Source organism: Entelurus aequoreus, linkage group LG17 (genome assembly GCF_033978785.1).
Source record: "Entelurus aequoreus isolate RoL-2023_Sb linkage group LG17, RoL_Eaeq_v1.1, whole genome shotgun sequence".
NCBI classification, from domain to species: Eukaryota; Metazoa; Chordata; class Actinopteri; order Syngnathiformes; family Syngnathidae; genus Entelurus; species Entelurus aequoreus.
In genome coordinates this window covers 44191921-44210648 of record NC_084747.1, presented here as the reverse complement: position 1 = coordinate 44210648, position 18728 = coordinate 44191921, and the positions used below count along the sequence as shown (strand labels likewise).

The window sequence follows — 18728 nt, the reverse complement described above, 5'->3', positions numbered from 1 at the left end:
TTTAGCCTGAATATATACGGAGGATGGGCTACAAGTTTTAGACCCTGAGTGATGAGCTGATCCAGCTCTAATAAAACACTAAGCATCGTTTAGCAGTATTGCTAACTGCTAAACAAGAAATACAAACTGCGAACATAACACAAACACTGTACATATCTGCTCTCACTGGAATGCTGACTGATGGGATGTTTATGTATTTCAGTTTAGATGAAGAAGTAATCCTAATCATCACACAGGTAAAAAAAAAGGTGGCCGCAAACTTGCATTTTGTTGTGTCTTCAAGTCTAAGTTGAATGTCAAAGATGACCAACTTCTCGGTTTATGGCCGTAACCTTCTACTATGCAAGTGAGAGGCATGATTTACAAACGTATAATCTGGAATTAACTTTTACCAATGAAGAGGCGATACAGCAGCTCACCAGATGCATTAGTTTCCTCTCTGTGATCAAGGCGCCGCTGAAAGTAGTTTTACGGCTTTAGCTCTTATAAGAACAATAACGCTGATACTTGATATTCAGGTCACGACATGTAAATGGAGTATTGTTGGCTGTTTTTGAAGTTTTTTTTAGAGGGCTTTATAGGCACAGTAGAGGACTCCCATTAGCTTCATTGTAAGCCAACTCAGACTTGGCGTATATTACAAATTAGAATGCATTAAAAAGAAAAAAACATGTGTTCTTGTTTTAGATAGGAAAAAAAATTGTTAACTCCCCTTTAAACCCAACATAAAATCTAATAGTTATAAAGAAATATGTGACGTTTCGAACATGAAATATGTGACATTTTGAACACGTTTGACATAATGCTTGACATGCTTAAAGCTACTTTACAGATTTAGTCAAACAGAGGTAATAGGTAGTTTTTCTAAAATATAATAATGCTGTATAATGATCATGATGTTATATTATTAATAATTAGAATATGTATTTACATTAATTAATGTCATTATTTAATTTGATTAATCTGTTGTATTAAGTAAAATATATACTGTACACTAATTAAATGTTATTTTTGCCCATTCAAAATTATGTATTTAATATAAAAAATTGCTCTCAACAAAATTGGAAATAAATCAATTAATTATATTTAATATTTATTTGAATTAAAAACATGTAGGTACTAATAATGTTTAATGTATCAATGCTGTCTGTCCTCATTAGAAGATGTATTTATACGACCTGGCTCACATGGTAGAGCGGCCGTGCCAGCAACTTGAGGGTTCCAAGTCTGATTCCAGCTTCCGCCATTCTAGTCACGGCCATTGTGTCCTTAGGAAAGACTCTTCACCCACCTGCCTTCCAGTGCCACTCACACTGGTGTATGGATGTGTATTATTGTTTGGTGGTGGACATAGGGCCACGTTTCCCTCAGTCTACCGCAGTGCAGCTATGGCTAAAAATGTAGCTTACCACCATCAAGGTGTGAAAGTGGAGAGAAGATTAGGGTTCTCAGTTCTCTGTGAAGCGCTTTGAGTGTTTAGAAAAGTGCTATATAAATCTAATCCATTATTATTATTATTATTCATTATACATATGACAGTACTAAATATGATATTTGTGGATTCTTGCCCGTAATTTAGAAATAAAAATAAGTAATAAGTATGAATGCGAAATAAGTATTTCACTAAGTTAATACACAAATTAATAAATAAAATATAATAAAATACAATAAAATGTGTATTATTATTATTATTACAAGTACACTACCGTTCAAAAGTTTGGGGTCACCCAAACAATTTTGTGGAATAGCCTTCATTTCTAAGAACAAGAATAGACTGTCGAGTTTCAGATGAAAGTTCTCTTTTTCTGGCCATTTTGAGCGTTTAATTGACCCCACAAATGTGATGCTCCAGAAACTCAATCTGCTCAAAGGAAGGTCAGTTTTGTAGCTTCTGTAACGAGCTAAACTGTTTTCAGATGTGTGAACATGATTGCACAAGGGTTTTCTAATCATCAATTAGCCTTCTGAGCCAATGAGCAAACACATTGTACCATTAGAACACTGAAGTGATAGTTGCTGGAAATGGGCCTCTATACACCTATGTAGATATTGCACCAAAAAACAGACATTTGCAGCTAGAATAGTCATTTACCACATTAGCAATGTATAGAGTGTATTTCTTTAAAGTTAGACTAGTTTAAAGTTATCTTCATTGAAAAGTACAGTGCTTTTCCTTCAAAAATAAGGACATTTCAATGTGACCCCAAACTTTTGAACGGTAGTGTATATGATTTTTGCCCATTACAAATGACAATTTTTACTACTTAACACGCGAAGTCCCAGAGAAGGGTCAATTGACACTTTTACCTAGAAAACACACAAGAGGGTCATTTGACCCCTAGTCCCCCCTGTGGACACTCCTTTTGTTATGAAAATGTGGCTGTTAGTGGCACACGGCAGGGGGCCACTTGAGCCTGTGTGGGGGAGGGGACCTTACAGCTCAAGCTTTAGTTCTGAGGTAGGTTGTGTGTGTTTTTGCAAGGATCAACAGAATGAAGGGATCAACACTCTGACATTTATTGTTAAAAAAAATACAAAACAAAACATATTTACAAAGAATGAAAAAGCAACTGTTTTCCCAGTTTTGGTGTGGAGGGTTGTTGCAGAAGCAATTGTTATTTTTGTGTGCCAAAAATAGTTTAAAAAAAAAAATTTACAAAGAAAAAAGCATATTTACAAAGAATGAAAAACCATGTCCATGTAAACGTGACTGACATACATTTGAGCAGTCACTCACAATCCTGGCACTGCCATTGCTCCTTTCGGCATTTCCCACATGTATAATTTTTCTGTCTACCTAGACAAACTGCCCCTAACAGCCTCATTACCATAACAAAATGAGTGATTAGTGTATTCGGGAAAAGCGTCGGGCCAAATGACCCCTCTCTGGGTCTTCTAGGTAGACAGAAAAATGCTGGGACTTCTAGTGTTAATATATGTGGATTCTAAACAATTTTAATGAATAAATAAATCTGGCTGATATTAAAAACCTGTAGAAAGTTGAAAAATCAATAAACCCATGCTGATAGCTCCACAACCCTTTTTGGCACAGGTTATAATAAACGATTAACACACACACAGCAGTGATGTGTGTCAGGAGAAGACATGATGACCTCCAGCAGTCAACAGGTCATTGATTGGAGGGTCATCACATTAGTTCCATTTCCTACTCTCCTTTTAAATCCAGCCATGTGACTGCTAATGTGATTAAGAGGGCTAAGTGATTGATTGGCCGATGGATTTTTTTTCTTCCCCCTTAGAGCATCTCCCCCAACGTGCTGGAGGAGTCAGCCGTGTCAGACGACATCCTGTCCCCAGACGAAGACGGCGTGTGTTCAGGGCGCTATTTCACTGAGAGCGGCCTCGTCGGGTTGCTGGAGCAGGCCTCTGAGCTCTTCAGTAATGTGAGATAAAACCGCCCTGTTGCTTCTCTTTATCCAACATACATACATTCATGATTAGGTTTTTGAGCGTATTGTGCATCGTCATGGTAACCCAGAGCCTGCTTGCATTATCAGGGCGGTCTGTATGAGGCAGTTAACGAGGTCTACAAGGTAATCATACCCATCTTGGAGGCTCATAGGGACTTCAGAAAGCTGGCATCCACCCACGACAAACTGCAGAGAGCCTTTGATAACATCATTCACAAGGTAATCACTGGAAGACCACCAGAAGATACCCAAAGGTTGAACACAATATTTTCCAAGATACTATTTGAACATATTTCCCATTAGAAATCATAGAAATAATCAGTTCGATTGTCAAACTGTAGCCATGATAAAACAGTTTTTAACTAAAAACACAATGTTTGAACTTTCTTAACTGTAATAAAAGTGTAAAAATAGGTTAATCACTGTCATAGAACAGAATAAAACTATGAAGCATGTAACTTTGATGACATGCATAATGCAAATGTGATGTGACGCATACAGTCTGTTGACAAGTGACCAGTTTCGGGGTAAAGCTGCTGCCATCATAGAACCTTAATTATCTGTATGTCAATGTTACAAGTAACATTTTTATACCTGTAACTTTCAGACAAGTGTAAAATCCAGTTAACTCCTGTTGTTATAACAGAAAGAAACTTAACTTGAATGTAGAAGTGACATGCCAATGCTGCACACGCTAGGTTCAAAATAGAAATAATCAGTTCCGGGGTCAAACTGTGGCCATCATAAAATATCAAATGTTATAAAAAATTATTAACTGTACACACAATGTTTTAAGTTAACAGTTTTAAACCCAACATCCTAAAAGTAAAAAAATCATGAATTCAGACGGTGATCTGGATCAGCTCTAAAATGTAATCACTTGTTCCCTATCCCATTTCAAACATTTCCTAAAAGTTTAACCAAAATGTATCCTTACTTTTTGAGATCTATAGCAGAACAAAAGAAACAGAGAGTGACGTCTTTTGTCAGTCATCTACTGTCTTTGTCTCTGTGGGTAGAGGCCTGGCCGCAAGCATACACACACACGCACACACACGCACGCAAACGCACGCACACACACGCACACACACACACACACACACACACACACACACACACACACACACACACACACGCATATACACAAATTGAAGCTTTGTGAAGTAAACGTAAATTTACGTAGTAGAAATTACCGTGATCAGCTAACTAACGTAACGTCACGATTACGTAACAATAAAACCTTTAATGTTAATGTCAAAATTACAGATCGACTGATTATCGGCGCCGATTATTGCCTTTTTTTTTATCGGAAGCGCCTTTTAAATTTTTGATAATTGTTATATTTAAAGGCCTACTGAAACCCACTACTACCGACCACGCAGTCTGATAGTTTATATATCAATGATGAAATCTTAACATTGCAACACATGCCAATACGGCCGGGTTAACTTATAAAGTGCAATTTTAAATTTCCAGCTAAACTTCCGGTTGAAAACGTCTATGTATGATGACGTATGCGCGTGACGTCATAGGACTTTGAGATGGATAGCAGACGCGCTATCCGACGCTAGCCGCCGACCGCATCTAAGATCGGGTGAAGTCCTTCGTCGCTCCATCGATCGCTGGAACGCAGGTGAGCATGGGTGTTGATGAGCAGATGAGGGCTGGCTGGCGTAGGTGGATAGCTAATTTTTTTAGCATAGCTCTGTGAGGTCCCGTTGCTAAGTTAACTTCAATGGCGTCGTTTTTCAACAGCATTGTTAAGCTTCGCCAGGCTGGAAAGCATTAACCGTGTATTTACATGTCCATGGTTTAATAGTATTGTTGATTTTCTGTCTAGCTGTCCAGTCAGGGGTTCATTTCTTTTGTTTCTATCTGCAGTTAAGCCCGATGCTATCACGTTAGCTCCGTAGCTAAAGAGCTTCGCCGATGTATTGTCGTGGAGATAAAAGTCACTGTGAATGTCCATTTCGCGTTCTCGACTCTCATTTTCAAGAGGATATAGTATCCGAGGTGGTTTAAAATACAAATCCGTGATCCACAATAGAAAAAGGAGAGAGTGTGGAATCCAATGAGCCAGCTTGTACCTAAGTTACGGTCAGAGCGGAAAAAGATGCGTCCTGCACTGCACTCTAATCCTTCCCTCTCACTTTCCTCATCCACAAATCTTTCATCCTCGCTCAAATTAATGGGGTAATCGTCGCTTTCTCGGTCCGAATCGCTCTCGCTGCTGGCGTAACCAATGGGGAAATGTGAGGAGCCTTTCAACCTGTGACGTCACGCTACTTCCGGTACAGGCAAGGCTTTTTTTATCAGCGACCAAAAGTTGCGAACTTTATCGTCGATGTTCTCTACTAAATCCTTTCAGCAAAAATATGGCAATATCGCAAAATGATCAAGTATGACACAGAATGGATCTGCTATCCCCCTTTAAATAAAAAAAAATCATTTCAGTACGCCTTTCACCTCCATTATCACCTTTACTGCCATTTTAAATGCAACAGTTAACAAACAAGCATCTGCCATTTTTTATATGATGGACCTATTTAAAACTACAATTTGGCTGCAGTCTAATAATATCCACACTTGTGAATTTGGAATCATTTTATCAACGTTATTTTATGACGTTATTTAGAGCTACAAATTAAATATAAATGGTGTTTGTAATGTCACTCTAATGGTGTATTTCTGTGTCATTGCAGGGCCACAAGAGGATGTTCGGGACCTATTTCCGCGTTGGCTTTTACGGTGCCAAGTTTGGAGACTTGGATGAGCGTGAATTCATTTACAAGGAGCCCAGCATTACGCACCTGCCGGAGATATCACATCGGTTAGAGGTAACAAAGCTGCTGAAGCGTTTGCAACTGAGAATGACGCACAATCATCCATCTGTGAGAGTGCCATTTGTAGATATGCTCAAAAACATGTAAATGTGTCACACTAAGAGCAGCACCGCTATCGCTTTAATTGTGGATCAAAGGCGTGATGCAGATGGAGTTGCTGCATAGCATTAGAGCTGCATAACAAAACAATGTACTTCAAGCAATATTTCATAGTCTGGCAACTGTATTTTTGTCAAATAAAATACAAATAATACACATCTTTCTCCCACTGTTAGAATTTTTACGCTCAGTGTTTCGGGGAGGACATTTTGGTCATGATCAAGGATTCTACGCCCGTGGACAGAAAACAACTTAACCCCAACAAGGTACGACACTGTTTTACCCTGTCAATCAACTAATGACTGTAGTTATTAAAAGTACATGAGTAGTCAAATTCTTCATATTTAAAAACAAAATAAATAGATTTGTATTTTAACACAATTCCACCCTTATTTTTCCATATTCACACACATACGTGTTGGGCTATTTGTTATTGTTATATTGTTATTCAATATGCATATATATATATATATCAGTGACGTGCGGTGAGGTTCATGGCTGGTGAGGCACTGACTTCATCACAGTCAGATTTACAAACATATGAACCCTAAAGTGTATCTTATTCACCATTTGATTGGCAGCAGTTAACGGGTTGTGTTTAAAAGCTCATACCAGCATTCTTCCCTGCTTGGCACTCAGCATCAAGGGTTGGAATTGGGGGTTAAATCACCAAAAATTATTCCCGGGCGCGGCGCCGCTGCTGCCCACTGCTCCCCTCACCTCCCAGGGGGTGAACAAGGGATGGGTTGAATGCAGAGGACACATTTCATTACACCTAGTGTGTGTGTGACAATCAATGGTACTTTAACTTAACTTTAACTTTACACATACAAACTGTAGCTCACAAAAAAGCACATTTAATAAAAAAACGTTATTATGGTCTTACCTTTACTTTTAAATGAAGTCCATGCGCCGCTGTTGTGCTGGATAATGCACCCCCGCTGTAGAATACACCCCCTGACTGGAGTGTTATATCAACTAAAGCCCACACTTAAACTTTCCACGTGCAAGATTGAATCTATTTAAAAAAGTTATTTAATAAAAAGCCAAAAAGTGCAAAAACAAAAATGTTCGTGTTGGAGGAGTTGTGAATGACTGAAATATAAAATCCGTGCTGCAGTCTGCAGGTGTACCTAATGTTGTGGCCCAGCAGTCATTCACAACTCCTTCGATCGATCGAATCCAGGTTAAGAATCACTGCAATAGATCATTTGTCGCTTTTGCGAGGGCTGTCTCAGTAGAGGGATTTGCTCTGAAAACAAACTGAAAGGGTTCACAAATATTGTTAGACACCAAGTGTTCATTTAGAGGACACAAAATAATTTATTCCATTTTGGAATAAGGCTGTAACGTACCAAAATATGGAAAAAGTGAAGCGCTGTGAATACTTACCGGATGTACTGTACTTGTTCATAAATGTTGTCAAAGGAAGCCAGTTTCCTTTCCATTTTCTCATGCTCTCCAAATCATAATTGAAGTTTTTTTGATTGATTGTAACTTTTATTAGTAGATTGCACAGTACAGTACATATTCCGTACAATTGACCACTAAATGGTAACACCCGAATAAGTTTTTCAACTTGTTTAAGTCGGGGTCCACTTAAATTGATTCATGATACAGATATATACTATCATCATAATACAGTCATCACACAAGATAATCATCAAGTAACATGAAATGATACAACAATATGTATGTATAGCAGTCTCTATCGTCTCCTCTTCAGGCATACATCCAAATAACGTACGTGGAGCCGTACTTCGACGACTACGAGATGAAAGACCGACTGACAAATTTCGATAAGAACTTCAACCTGCGGCGCTTCATGTACACCACGCCCTTCACTAAGAGCGGGCGTCCTCGGGGGGAGCTGAATGAGCAGTACAAGAGGAAAACCATCCTCACCACCATGCACGCCTTCCCATATGTCAAGACTCGCATCAACATCATCCAGAAGGAGGAGGTAGTTTCTGATACACAGCATCCGCATCTGTTGTTGGCCATCTGCACTCATGCTTTTTTGTTGTGTTGTGTTGTTCCCCTCAGTTTGACTTGACTCCTATCGAGGTGGCCATAGAGGACATGCAGAAGAAGACCAGGGAGCTAGCGGTCGCCACGCACAGAGAGCAACCTGATGCTGTGATGTTGCAGATGTTGCTGCAAGGTTCAGTGGGAGCCACTGTTAACCAGGTAAACATGAGCAGTCTGTGCAGCGTGTCAGCTATTGTTTCTTTAGGCTTGGAATAAAGCAGGTGTTTGATTGGAAATACAAACGTGGCCGCCATCTGGACTACATCACGCTAGCTTGTTCTGTTCCTTGCTCATCTGTGAATGAAGACATGTTGTCCTGTTCTGATAGAACTGCTGCACTCTACATTGCCACAGCACTGATTGATCCATTTTTTGAAGTCTTTTTATAAACATAAAACTTGCTGGCGGATGATTGAAAAGCACCTTCAAACTGTTTGTATGAAGGAGTACAGTATTAGGACTAGAGATATCCGATAATATCGATAAATGCTTTAAAATGTAATATCGGAAATTATCGGTATCGGTTTCAAAAAGTAAACTTTATGACTTTTTAAAACGCAGCTGTGTACACGGACGTAGGGAGAGGTACAGAGCGCCAATAAACCTTAAAGGCACTGCCTTTGCGTGACGGCCCAGTCACATAATATCTACGGCTTTTCACACACACAAGTGAATGCAAGTCATACTTGGTCAACAGCCATACAGGTCACACTGAGGGTAGCCATATAAACAACTTTAACACTGTTACAAATATGCGCCACACTGTGAACCCACACCAAACAAGAATGACAAACACATTTTGGGAGAACATCCGCACCGTAACACAACATAAACACAACGGAACAAATACCCAGAACCCCTTGCAGCACTAACTCTTCTGGGATGCTACAATATACACCCCCCCCCCGCTACCCCAACCCTGTCCACCTCAACCTCCTCATGCTCTCTCAGGGAGACCATGTCCCAAATTCCAAGCTGTTGTTTTGAGGCATGTTAAAAAAAATAATGCACTTTGTGACTTCAATAATAAATATGGCAGTGCCATGTTGGCATTTTTTTCCATAACTTGAGTTGATTTATTTTGGAAAACGTTGTTACATTGTTTAATGCATCCAGCGGGGCATCACAACAAAATTAGGCATAATATTGTGTTAATTCCGCGACTGTATATATCGGTATCGGTTGATATCGGTAATCAAGAGTTGGACAATATCGGAATATCCGATATCGGCAAAAAAGCTATTATCGGACATCCATTATCGGACATCCCTAATTAGGACCATAGTGCAAAGAAAAAAAAGGAAATAATAAATATATAATTATATGATATTGATATTATTAAATAAATGTGAATAAATGGCGTTATGTTATGTAAATAGTAGCAAAAATGTCATAATTTTTCAAATGATGAACGGGTGGAGAACATTTACCCCATTGCCAATTTTCCTGAGGGAACTCTCCTGAAGAAATCAATAAAGTACTATCCATCTATTTTATTTTACATCTATTCCTCCATAAATTGCAATTTTATTTTATTTATTTTTTATAAAGTATGTATTGTGAAATTGTAATTGTAATTTGGTCAAATTCCAAATTTTAAATAATTTAATTTGGGTCTTAATTTTCTTATTACCAATACTTCATTCCTCTATTATTTTAACTATATCGTAATTATATTTCATTTCTTCTTCCTTTACTATTACAAAACACTCTCTTAATGTCCTGAACTCCTGTTTACATGATCGTGTCTTAGAATAACGCTCCCCAGTGATGGAGTTGCGTCATAGTGGAGGTCTGAATTTCCCATCTTGTTCTACTTCAAACTCTTTTAAGCTACTGTACAGTATTTGAGATTTCTGAATAAAACAGCACCTCTGCTGGGTGCAGCCCAGTGTTGCACAATTTCTTACAGACACACTGCAAAAAGTCAGTGTTCAAAAACAAGAAAAAAAAATACAAAAATTAGGGGCATTTTACTTGAATTAAGCAAAATTATCTGCCAATAGAACAACAACATTTGGCTTGTCAAGACTTTCCAAAACAATTCATTATAATAAATGATAAATGGGTTATACTTGTATAGCGCTTTTCTACCTTCAAGGTACTCAAAGCGCTTTGACAGTATTTCCACATTCACCCATTCACACACACATTCACACACTGATGGCGGGAGCTGCCATGCAAGGCGCTAACCAGCAGCCATCAGGAGCAAGGGTGAAGTGTCTTGCCCAAGGACACAACGGACGTGACTAGGATGGTAGAAGGTGGGGATTGAACCCCAGTAACCAGCAACCCTCCGATTGCTGGCACAGCCACTCTACCAACTTCGCCACGCCGTCCCCTCAATGAACCCAATAGCTAACCTCAATGAACCCAAAAATACCTTAAAATACGTATTTTCTCACGAATAATAAGTGCACTTTTCTTGATAGAAAAAACAAATATGAGACCTTTTTTCTCAATATGTTGAAAAATATTCTTAAATTAAGTAAATGCTCGTGCCATTATCTTGACATAATGATATGCGCTCGGCATTACATTTCTTGCATTTTCCCATCAATAAAATGACATCATCGCGCCAAGTACGTGCTCTTTCAGTCAATTAGTGCGCAAGGAATATATATATATATATATATATATATATATATATATATATATATATATATATATATATATATATATATATATATATATATATATATATATATATATATATATATATATATATATATATTTACAGCCTGGCCCCGACCAAATTTTTTTTAATTGTAATTTTGAAGAATTTATCTGAATGTGCATGAACTATTTCTGTTCAAAATTGTTTGAAATGTTTAAATATTAACTGTCAGTTTACTGTACTGTGCCAACTGTACTACTATATGAGTACATATTGTTTCATTGAAAATAAAACGGCAAAGTCCATTTGGCTGTCATCTGTTTTAATTATGAGACAAAATTGTGTCAAAGTCATGATTTTTTATTTCATGCTTGAAATAAGAAATTATTTCTTTGAAAAAGCAGTTTTATACTTGTGAGTGTTGATGACACAGCTTTGCAACAGTTGATATTCTAGTTTCAAGCATGTTTTACTCAATATAGGTCATAGAATCTTAGCAACAAGCTGTAATATCTTACTGAGATCATTTAGGACCAAAACCCTTAAAACAAGTAAAAGATTTTAACATAAAATCTGCTTAGTGAGAAGAATTATCTTATCAGACAGAAAATAAGCAAATATCACCCTTATTTGAGATATTTAATCTTACTTAGATTTCAGTTTTTTCAGTGCACCATTCCATCCATCCATTTTCTACCGCTTGTCCCTTTCGGGGTTGCGGGGGGTGCTGGATGCTATCTCAGCAGTACTCGGGCGGAAGGCGGGGTACACCCTGGACAAGGCGCCACCTCATCGCAGGGCCAACACAGATACATCCACTCTCAAATTCACACACTCGGGCCAATTTAGTGTGACCAATAGCTCCAGTAATCAGGCTATTTCTTACCCATCCTCATTTGTTTGCCCATTTCTATCGTTGGTACTGGGATAATCTGACATTTGAGTGTGTGTACATCTGTAATTCTATGTCATTTATTACAGTTTTTTAATGCATCTTCAAAGTGACCCTAGATATAGCGTATTACATTTTTTTTTACATATTGTCCAATTTATGTTGGTTCTTTTTCAAACGCCTGTCATATTAACCCCGAAATGCCCACTTTACTTGACGTTGAAGCATTAAGATGCCTCTTCATCACTACTTTGTCCCCTGAGTGCTCCCTTTGAAAACAATGTGTTGAGGATAGCTATATAAATAACCTCCATTTAACTTATCACATTTTCAATTAGCATTGTTGCGGCAGATTGCAGGTGGGAGACATGACAGGATACATCAAAGCCTGAGCATCCATAACCCTAATCCGTCCTTTCCCCCCGCCCCACCTCCTGCATGATCGAGTTAAAACTTCAATTCATGGCCGCCGTTCCTTTCATGTGTCATGCTCGCTGCGCCAAAGCCCAGGCTGTTTGATGTGATCGCTTCCAGGTCCTGCTTGGCGTGCTGGATGGTAGAGTAATGATGATGCCCCCGCCCACCCAGCCGCCCCGCCCCCTTATGTTTTATCTCATAGCGTCTAATCTGACAGGTCCCTCACCCAGACCTGATGGCTGTATATGCCACACTAATGCACAGCAGCTCCATAAACATACAAGTCTCCGTCGTAATCAGCCTCGGTGGTTTTCTGTGTTTGGGTCTGCAATACTTGAAGCCCGCTTCTTCTTATGTTAATCAGAGCTGTTTAGCAGCTCCTGTCATGAAGCAGCCGCTGTGCACGCCTGCTGCGGTTTCTTGACGAATATACGTTAGGTTAACTAGATCTCGTACTGGGCAAATGGTAGGCAAATGGCTCGGAAATACAGGGTTAGCAGTGACACAGCGGGAAAGCTTTCTCATCCCTTCTATATTCTTATGCTCAAGTGTTTTCCTCTCCTAAAGCTATTTCCTTCTTGGAGTCTTTTTCTTTCTTTGGCTGCCTCAAACCTTGACTCCCTTGACTGTTTGTGTTTGTAGGGCCCATTGGAAGTTGCCCAGGTCTTCCTCAATGAGATCCCGGCGGACCCCAAGCTCTTCCGTCACCACAATAAACTGCGCCTGTGTTTCAAAGAGTTTATCATGAGGTAAGATGGCGTCAGGGGAAAAACCCCACTCCACCTAGCAACAACACACTAAATCGAAAAATAGGAAACCTAAAGGGGCTTTTTGCAACATTTACACAGATGCCTAGAAGGCACCAACTTTCCAATGTATTTTACACAGTATATCCCGCCCTCTTACTGCTTCTCGTATGTAATGACGTAATTACGCACGTACGTAACACATGCACGCACATTAGCTTTAGGTCAGGGGTGTCCAAACTTTTTCCACTGAGGGCCGCACACGGAAAAATTTAAGCATGCGGGGGCCATTTTGATATTTTTCATTTTCAAACCTTAACAAAATATATGGATTTTTTTTTTTTTTTTTTTTTAACCTTTAGGGCTCCCGGGGACCATAAAGGGTCTCAGTCATTAAAATGTAAAAAATAAGTCAAATTATTATTATTTTTTATTTAACGCTTACAGTAAATCTGTATATCAACTTCAGGTTGATATAAAGTAAAAAAAAAAAAAAAAAAGGTTTTATGCCTTTTCTTTTCTGTCAAAGACAACTTTGTTTTTTATAGTAAAACTGAAATATGCAGTATTAAGTAATTAGAGCCCTAAAAGATCAATAATGCAGGACACCATTGATTTTAATTCTTTAATATTTTTGAGTAATCACAGTGAAATGTTAAATAAAATCATATTAAATATATTATGGATCCAAAAGGTCCCCCACTCATAAAGTGATACATTTTTTACTTTTAACACTTAAATTACGAGATCAACCTCAGATATATCTGTCGATTTTATGTTTGAACTATCATTTTGTTTGTATTATGCTCTTTTGTCAAATAAAACTTTGATGTTTTTTTATGGCAACCACACAATATATGCAGTATTTTTTCCACATAAAACATTTTAAAGTGACATTTTTTAAGTAATAATTCATTATAAAAGACATTTTTTGTCTTTTTTTTTTTAGCAATGGCAAAAAAAATAAAAATAAACAGATAAAAGAAGAAAAAAAACAGCCTGCATGGCAGCTTTGTGTCAACATTGCAACTTTTTCTCGTTAGATTTCACCTCATTCCACTTTTTTTAAATGTTTTTTTTAATTTTTGCAATGCTATCAATTTTGCAATTTTTGCAGAATGTGTGGGGGGCCGGTAAACGATTAGCTGCGGGCCGCAAATGGCCCCCGGGCCGCACTTCGGACACCTCTGCTTTAGTTGTTGTTAGCAAATAATAGCAATTTGGATATCTAGGGTTAGTTGTCATTGAATGTTTATTCTATCATAACACCGTGACTGTTGTTCATTGCTTGTCTTGAACTTCTTTTTTTTAATTTTTTTATAAATGTCTAATGATAATGTCAATGAGGGATTTTTAATCGCTGCTATTTTGAAATTGTAACTAATATTGATACTGTTGTTGATAATATTCATTTTTGTTTCACTACTTTTGGTTTGTTCTGTGTCGTGTTTGTGTCTCCTCTCAATTGCTCTGTTTATTGCAGTTCTGAGTGTTGCTGGGTCGGGTTTGGTTTTGGAATTGGATTGCATTGTTATGGTATTGCTGTGTATTGTTTTATTGGATTGATTAATTAAAAAAAAAAAATTGTTTTTAAATAAATAAATTTAAAAAAATCGTTTAAAAAAAAAAGAGAATCGATTCTGAATCGCACAACGTGAGAATCGCGATTCGAATTCGAATAGATTTTTTCCCACACCCCTACTCTATTATTTTAACTTTATCGTAATTATATTTCATTTCTTCTTCCTTTACTATTACAAAACACTCTCTTAATGTCCTGAACTCCTGTTTACATGATCTTGTCTTAGAATAACGCTCCCCAGTGATGGAGTTGCGTCATAATGGAGGTCTGAATTCCCCATTTTGTTCTTCTTCAAACTCTTTTAAGCTACTGTACAGTATTTGAGATTTCTAAATAAAACAGCACCTCTGCTGGGTGCAGCCCAGTGTTGCACAATTTGGATATCTAGGGTTAGTTGTCCTTGAATGTATATTCTATCATAACACCGTGACTGTAAATTGTTCATTGCTTGTCTTTAACTGCTTTTGTATGTGTGCACACGCTCCCTGCGCGTATGTGTTTACAAGACCGGATCCGTGACCGCCGTAAACACCAACCATTTTATTTGTGCTTGTAAAAATGTTTATTACATAAACTTTGTAATTCTGAAAAAATATAGACTATTGCCAAACAAATGTGTTCTGTTAAACCACTAATGGTAACATAAGCTAGCCGGTGGTGTTCTTGTTATATTGTTTGCTTTGAGAAATGCTACTGTGAGGAAGTTGCAAACATTAGCTTTACAGGAGCCATATGTAAGAATTGCATGTCAAGTCATCATTAAATGGTCCTGATATGTCAAAGGGCATTAATAAATCATGTTCTTTTTGAATATCTATATAACTGATAACAGTAGTTCAGCCGGGAGCGTACTTGCCAACCTTGAGACCTCCGAATTCGGGAGATGGGGGGTGTATATTGTAGCGTCCCGGAAGAGTTAGTGCTGCAAGGGGTTCTTGGTATTTGTTCTGTTGTGTTCATGTTGTGTTACGGTGCGGATGTTCTCCCGAAATGTGTTTGTCATTCTTGTTTGGTGTGGGTTCACAGTGTGGCGCATATTTGTAACAGGGTTAAAGTTGTTTATACCGCCACCCTCAGTGTGACCTGTATGGCTGTTGATCAAGGATGCCTTGCATTCACTTATGTGTGTGTAAAAGCCGCATATATTATGTGAATGGGCCGGCACGCTGTTTGTATGGAGGAAAAGCGGACGTGACGACAGGATGCAGCGGACGCTAAAAGCAGTGCCTTTAAGGCACGCCCCCAATATTGTTGTCCGGGTGGAAATCGGGAGAATGGTTACCCCGGGAGATTTTCGGGAGGGGCACTGAAATTCGGGAGTCTCCCGGGAAAATCGGGAGGGTTGGCAAGTATGGCCGGGATATGCTCATTTCAAAATTAGATTTACAGCCCCGAAATCTTATTGTTTTCATTTCGATGTTCCGCCCTCTACCGTTTGACCAATTAGAAAGTCCGTGAGTGTGTTACATCCAGGTTCGTCTAGCTACTGCCACTGGCAACGTTACTAAACATGTCAGACCGTAGTAAATCTAAAAGGCGTCGTTACGATTTGGTTGCCAAATGGTTGCCTTTGAAAGATGGAGACGATTGAAGGCGGAGAAGATGTTTTCATCTGACGCCAAACTTGTTAATTTCCTCCTTGATAGGTAAGTTTGGCATTTTACGTTTTCTTATTACTTGTAATAAATGGACATGAACATTTCGTATGTAAGCTATATTGTCCAATACAGTCTATGAACTGGTCTAACAAAGCTAGTATGTTCGTGCTTAGCAAGCTAGCCCGGTCAATAGAAGCATACACATCGACATATAGGCTAATGCCCGTTAGCCTGAATGTCGATGTGTAATCGAACTGACAGGGCAAAATATATTTTCGACAAATAAAACCTATGTGGATATGGGTTGTGTCGGTGCATATTTCGTTCTCAATATGCTGATACGCTGAGGAAATGCGTTCCAACCTTAGCACGGCTGTCATGGCAATGTGAAACGTGTGGAGACAGCAAAATCACATGATAAAAGTATTCCACATTCGTGTTTGCATATTGTGGACTACATCTACCAAGTTATATGGCAATCTAAAACGTCTAAAACAAGTAGCCTATAGGCATACCTTGGTAAAATGTCTCCTCTTTAGTTTTGGGCGTACATTAGGCTGCTAAGCATGCTCTACTTATTTTATTTACACCAGTATGACCATTGCTCGCGTTGGTTGTAGTTCGTTTTAGTCTTTGTTTTCTAATAGTACTGAAAATAACCATATGTCAGTCCTACAGCGTAGGACTCGTCGCTTTCCATTTGAAGTTCCTTGGAGTAGCCCAGTCGATCGAGCTGGATTCGGCTGTGTATCTGGCAACCTCAGTCAGGGAGAGGGGAGGGGACTACAGAGTTTTGACCGTGATTGCAGTACCATTTCTGGGTTTGGATGGTGGTGCATGGTTTTTCTAAAACTTACGTGAATCGTGTCTCAACGAGAAGACTTTAGATATATACAAAGCTATAGATAGCCAAGTAGATAAACACACTGTTTAAAAACCCACTATTTTGCATGTTTTGTGTTTCTTATGCCTTACCACAGAGTTTATTCTGAGTATTTTATCAGTTTTAATAGCTAAGATTTTATAGTTGCAAATATTGGTTTGTACAGTAGCATGTTAAGATTGATTTAAATGAAAAGTGTGAAACAAACAGAATCTACGATTATTATTTCTGTCTGGCATTGTGGTGTCCTATTCTGTTCAGCAGTACTGGAACACATCTCCATATGCAATCCCTCTGACTATAGAACAATCACTCACTTGAATAGCTTAGATGCTTAGACAGCAATGTGTTTTTATAAGCTTTGTTCCTAACGGGAGAAATACGTTAAAGACCTACTGAAACCCACTACTACCGACCACGCAGTCTGATAGTTTATATATCAATGATGAAATCTTAACATTGCAACACATGCCAATACGGCCGGGTTAACTTATAAAGTGCAATTTTAAATTTCCCGCTAAACTTCCGGTTGAAAACGTCTATGTATGATGACGTATGCGCGTGACGTCAATCGTTGAAACGGAAGTATTCGGACACATTGTATCCAATACAAAAAGCTTGGTTTTCATCGCAAAATTCCACAGTATTCTGGACATCTGTGTTGGTGAATCTTTTGCAATTTGTTTAATGAACAATGAAGACCGCAAAGAAGAAAGCTTTAGGTGGGATCGGTGTATTAGCGGCTGGCTACAGCAACACAACCAGGAGGACTTTGACTTGGATAGCAGACGCGCTATCCGATGCTAGCCGCCGACCGCATCTATGATCGGGTGAAGTCCTGCGTCGCTCCGTCGATTGCTGGAACGCAGGTGAGCACGGTTGTTGTTTAGCAGATGAGGGCTGGCTGGCGTAGGTGGATAGCTAATGTTTTTATCATAGCTCTATGAGGTCCCGTTGCTAAGTTAGCTTCAATGGCGTCGTTAGCAACAGCATTGTTAAGCTTTGCCAGGCTGGAAAGCATTAACCGTGTAGTTACAGGTCCATGGTTTAATAGTATTGTTGATTTTCTGTCTATCCTTCCAGTCAGGGGTTTATTTCTTTTGTTTCTATCTGCAGTTAAGCCCGATGCTATCACGTTAGCTCCGTAGCTAAAATGCTTTGCCGATGTATTGTCGTGGAGATAAAAGTCACTGTGAATGTCCATTTCGCGTTCCCGACTCTCATTTTCAAGAGGATATAGTATCCGAGGTGGTTTAAAATACAAATCCGTGATCCACAATAGAAAAAGGAGAGAGTGTGGAATCCAATGAGACAGCTTGTACCTAAGTTACAGTCAGAGCGAAAAAAGATGCGTCCTGCACTGCACTCTAGTCCTTCACTCTCACGTTCCTCATCCACGAATCTTTCATCCTGGCTCAAATTAATGGGGTAATTGTCGCTTTCTCGGTCTGAATCGCTCTCGCTGCTGGTGTAAACAATGGGGAAATGTGAGGAGCCTTTCAACCTGTGACGTCACGCTACTTCCGGTACAGGCAAGGCTTTTTTTATCAGCGACCAAAAGTTGCGAACTTTATCGTCGATGTTCTCTA

The 18728-nt window shown here is 38.8% G+C and overlaps 1 protein-coding gene across 3 annotated transcripts in view; it reads left to right on the top strand.

The window, feature by feature from the left end:
- dock8 (dedicator of cytokinesis 8) overlaps positions 1–18728 on the top strand; it is a 173447-nt gene that overhangs the window by 133806 nt on the left and 20913 nt on the right. For all 3 annotated transcript variants that reach the window (XM_062025731.1, XM_062025730.1, XM_062025732.1), the window contains 7 exons: positions 3261–3404; positions 3519–3650; positions 6134–6268; positions 6550–6639; positions 8100–8336; positions 8420–8563; positions 12973–13079. In XM_062025731.1, coding sequence (XP_061881715.1) covers positions 3261–3404; positions 3519–3650; positions 6134–6268; positions 6550–6639; positions 8100–8336; positions 8420–8563; positions 12973–13079 — 989 coding nt within the window. The remainder of the gene's footprint in view (positions 1–3260; positions 3405–3518; positions 3651–6133; positions 6269–6549; positions 6640–8099; positions 8337–8419; positions 8564–12972; positions 13080–18728) is intronic.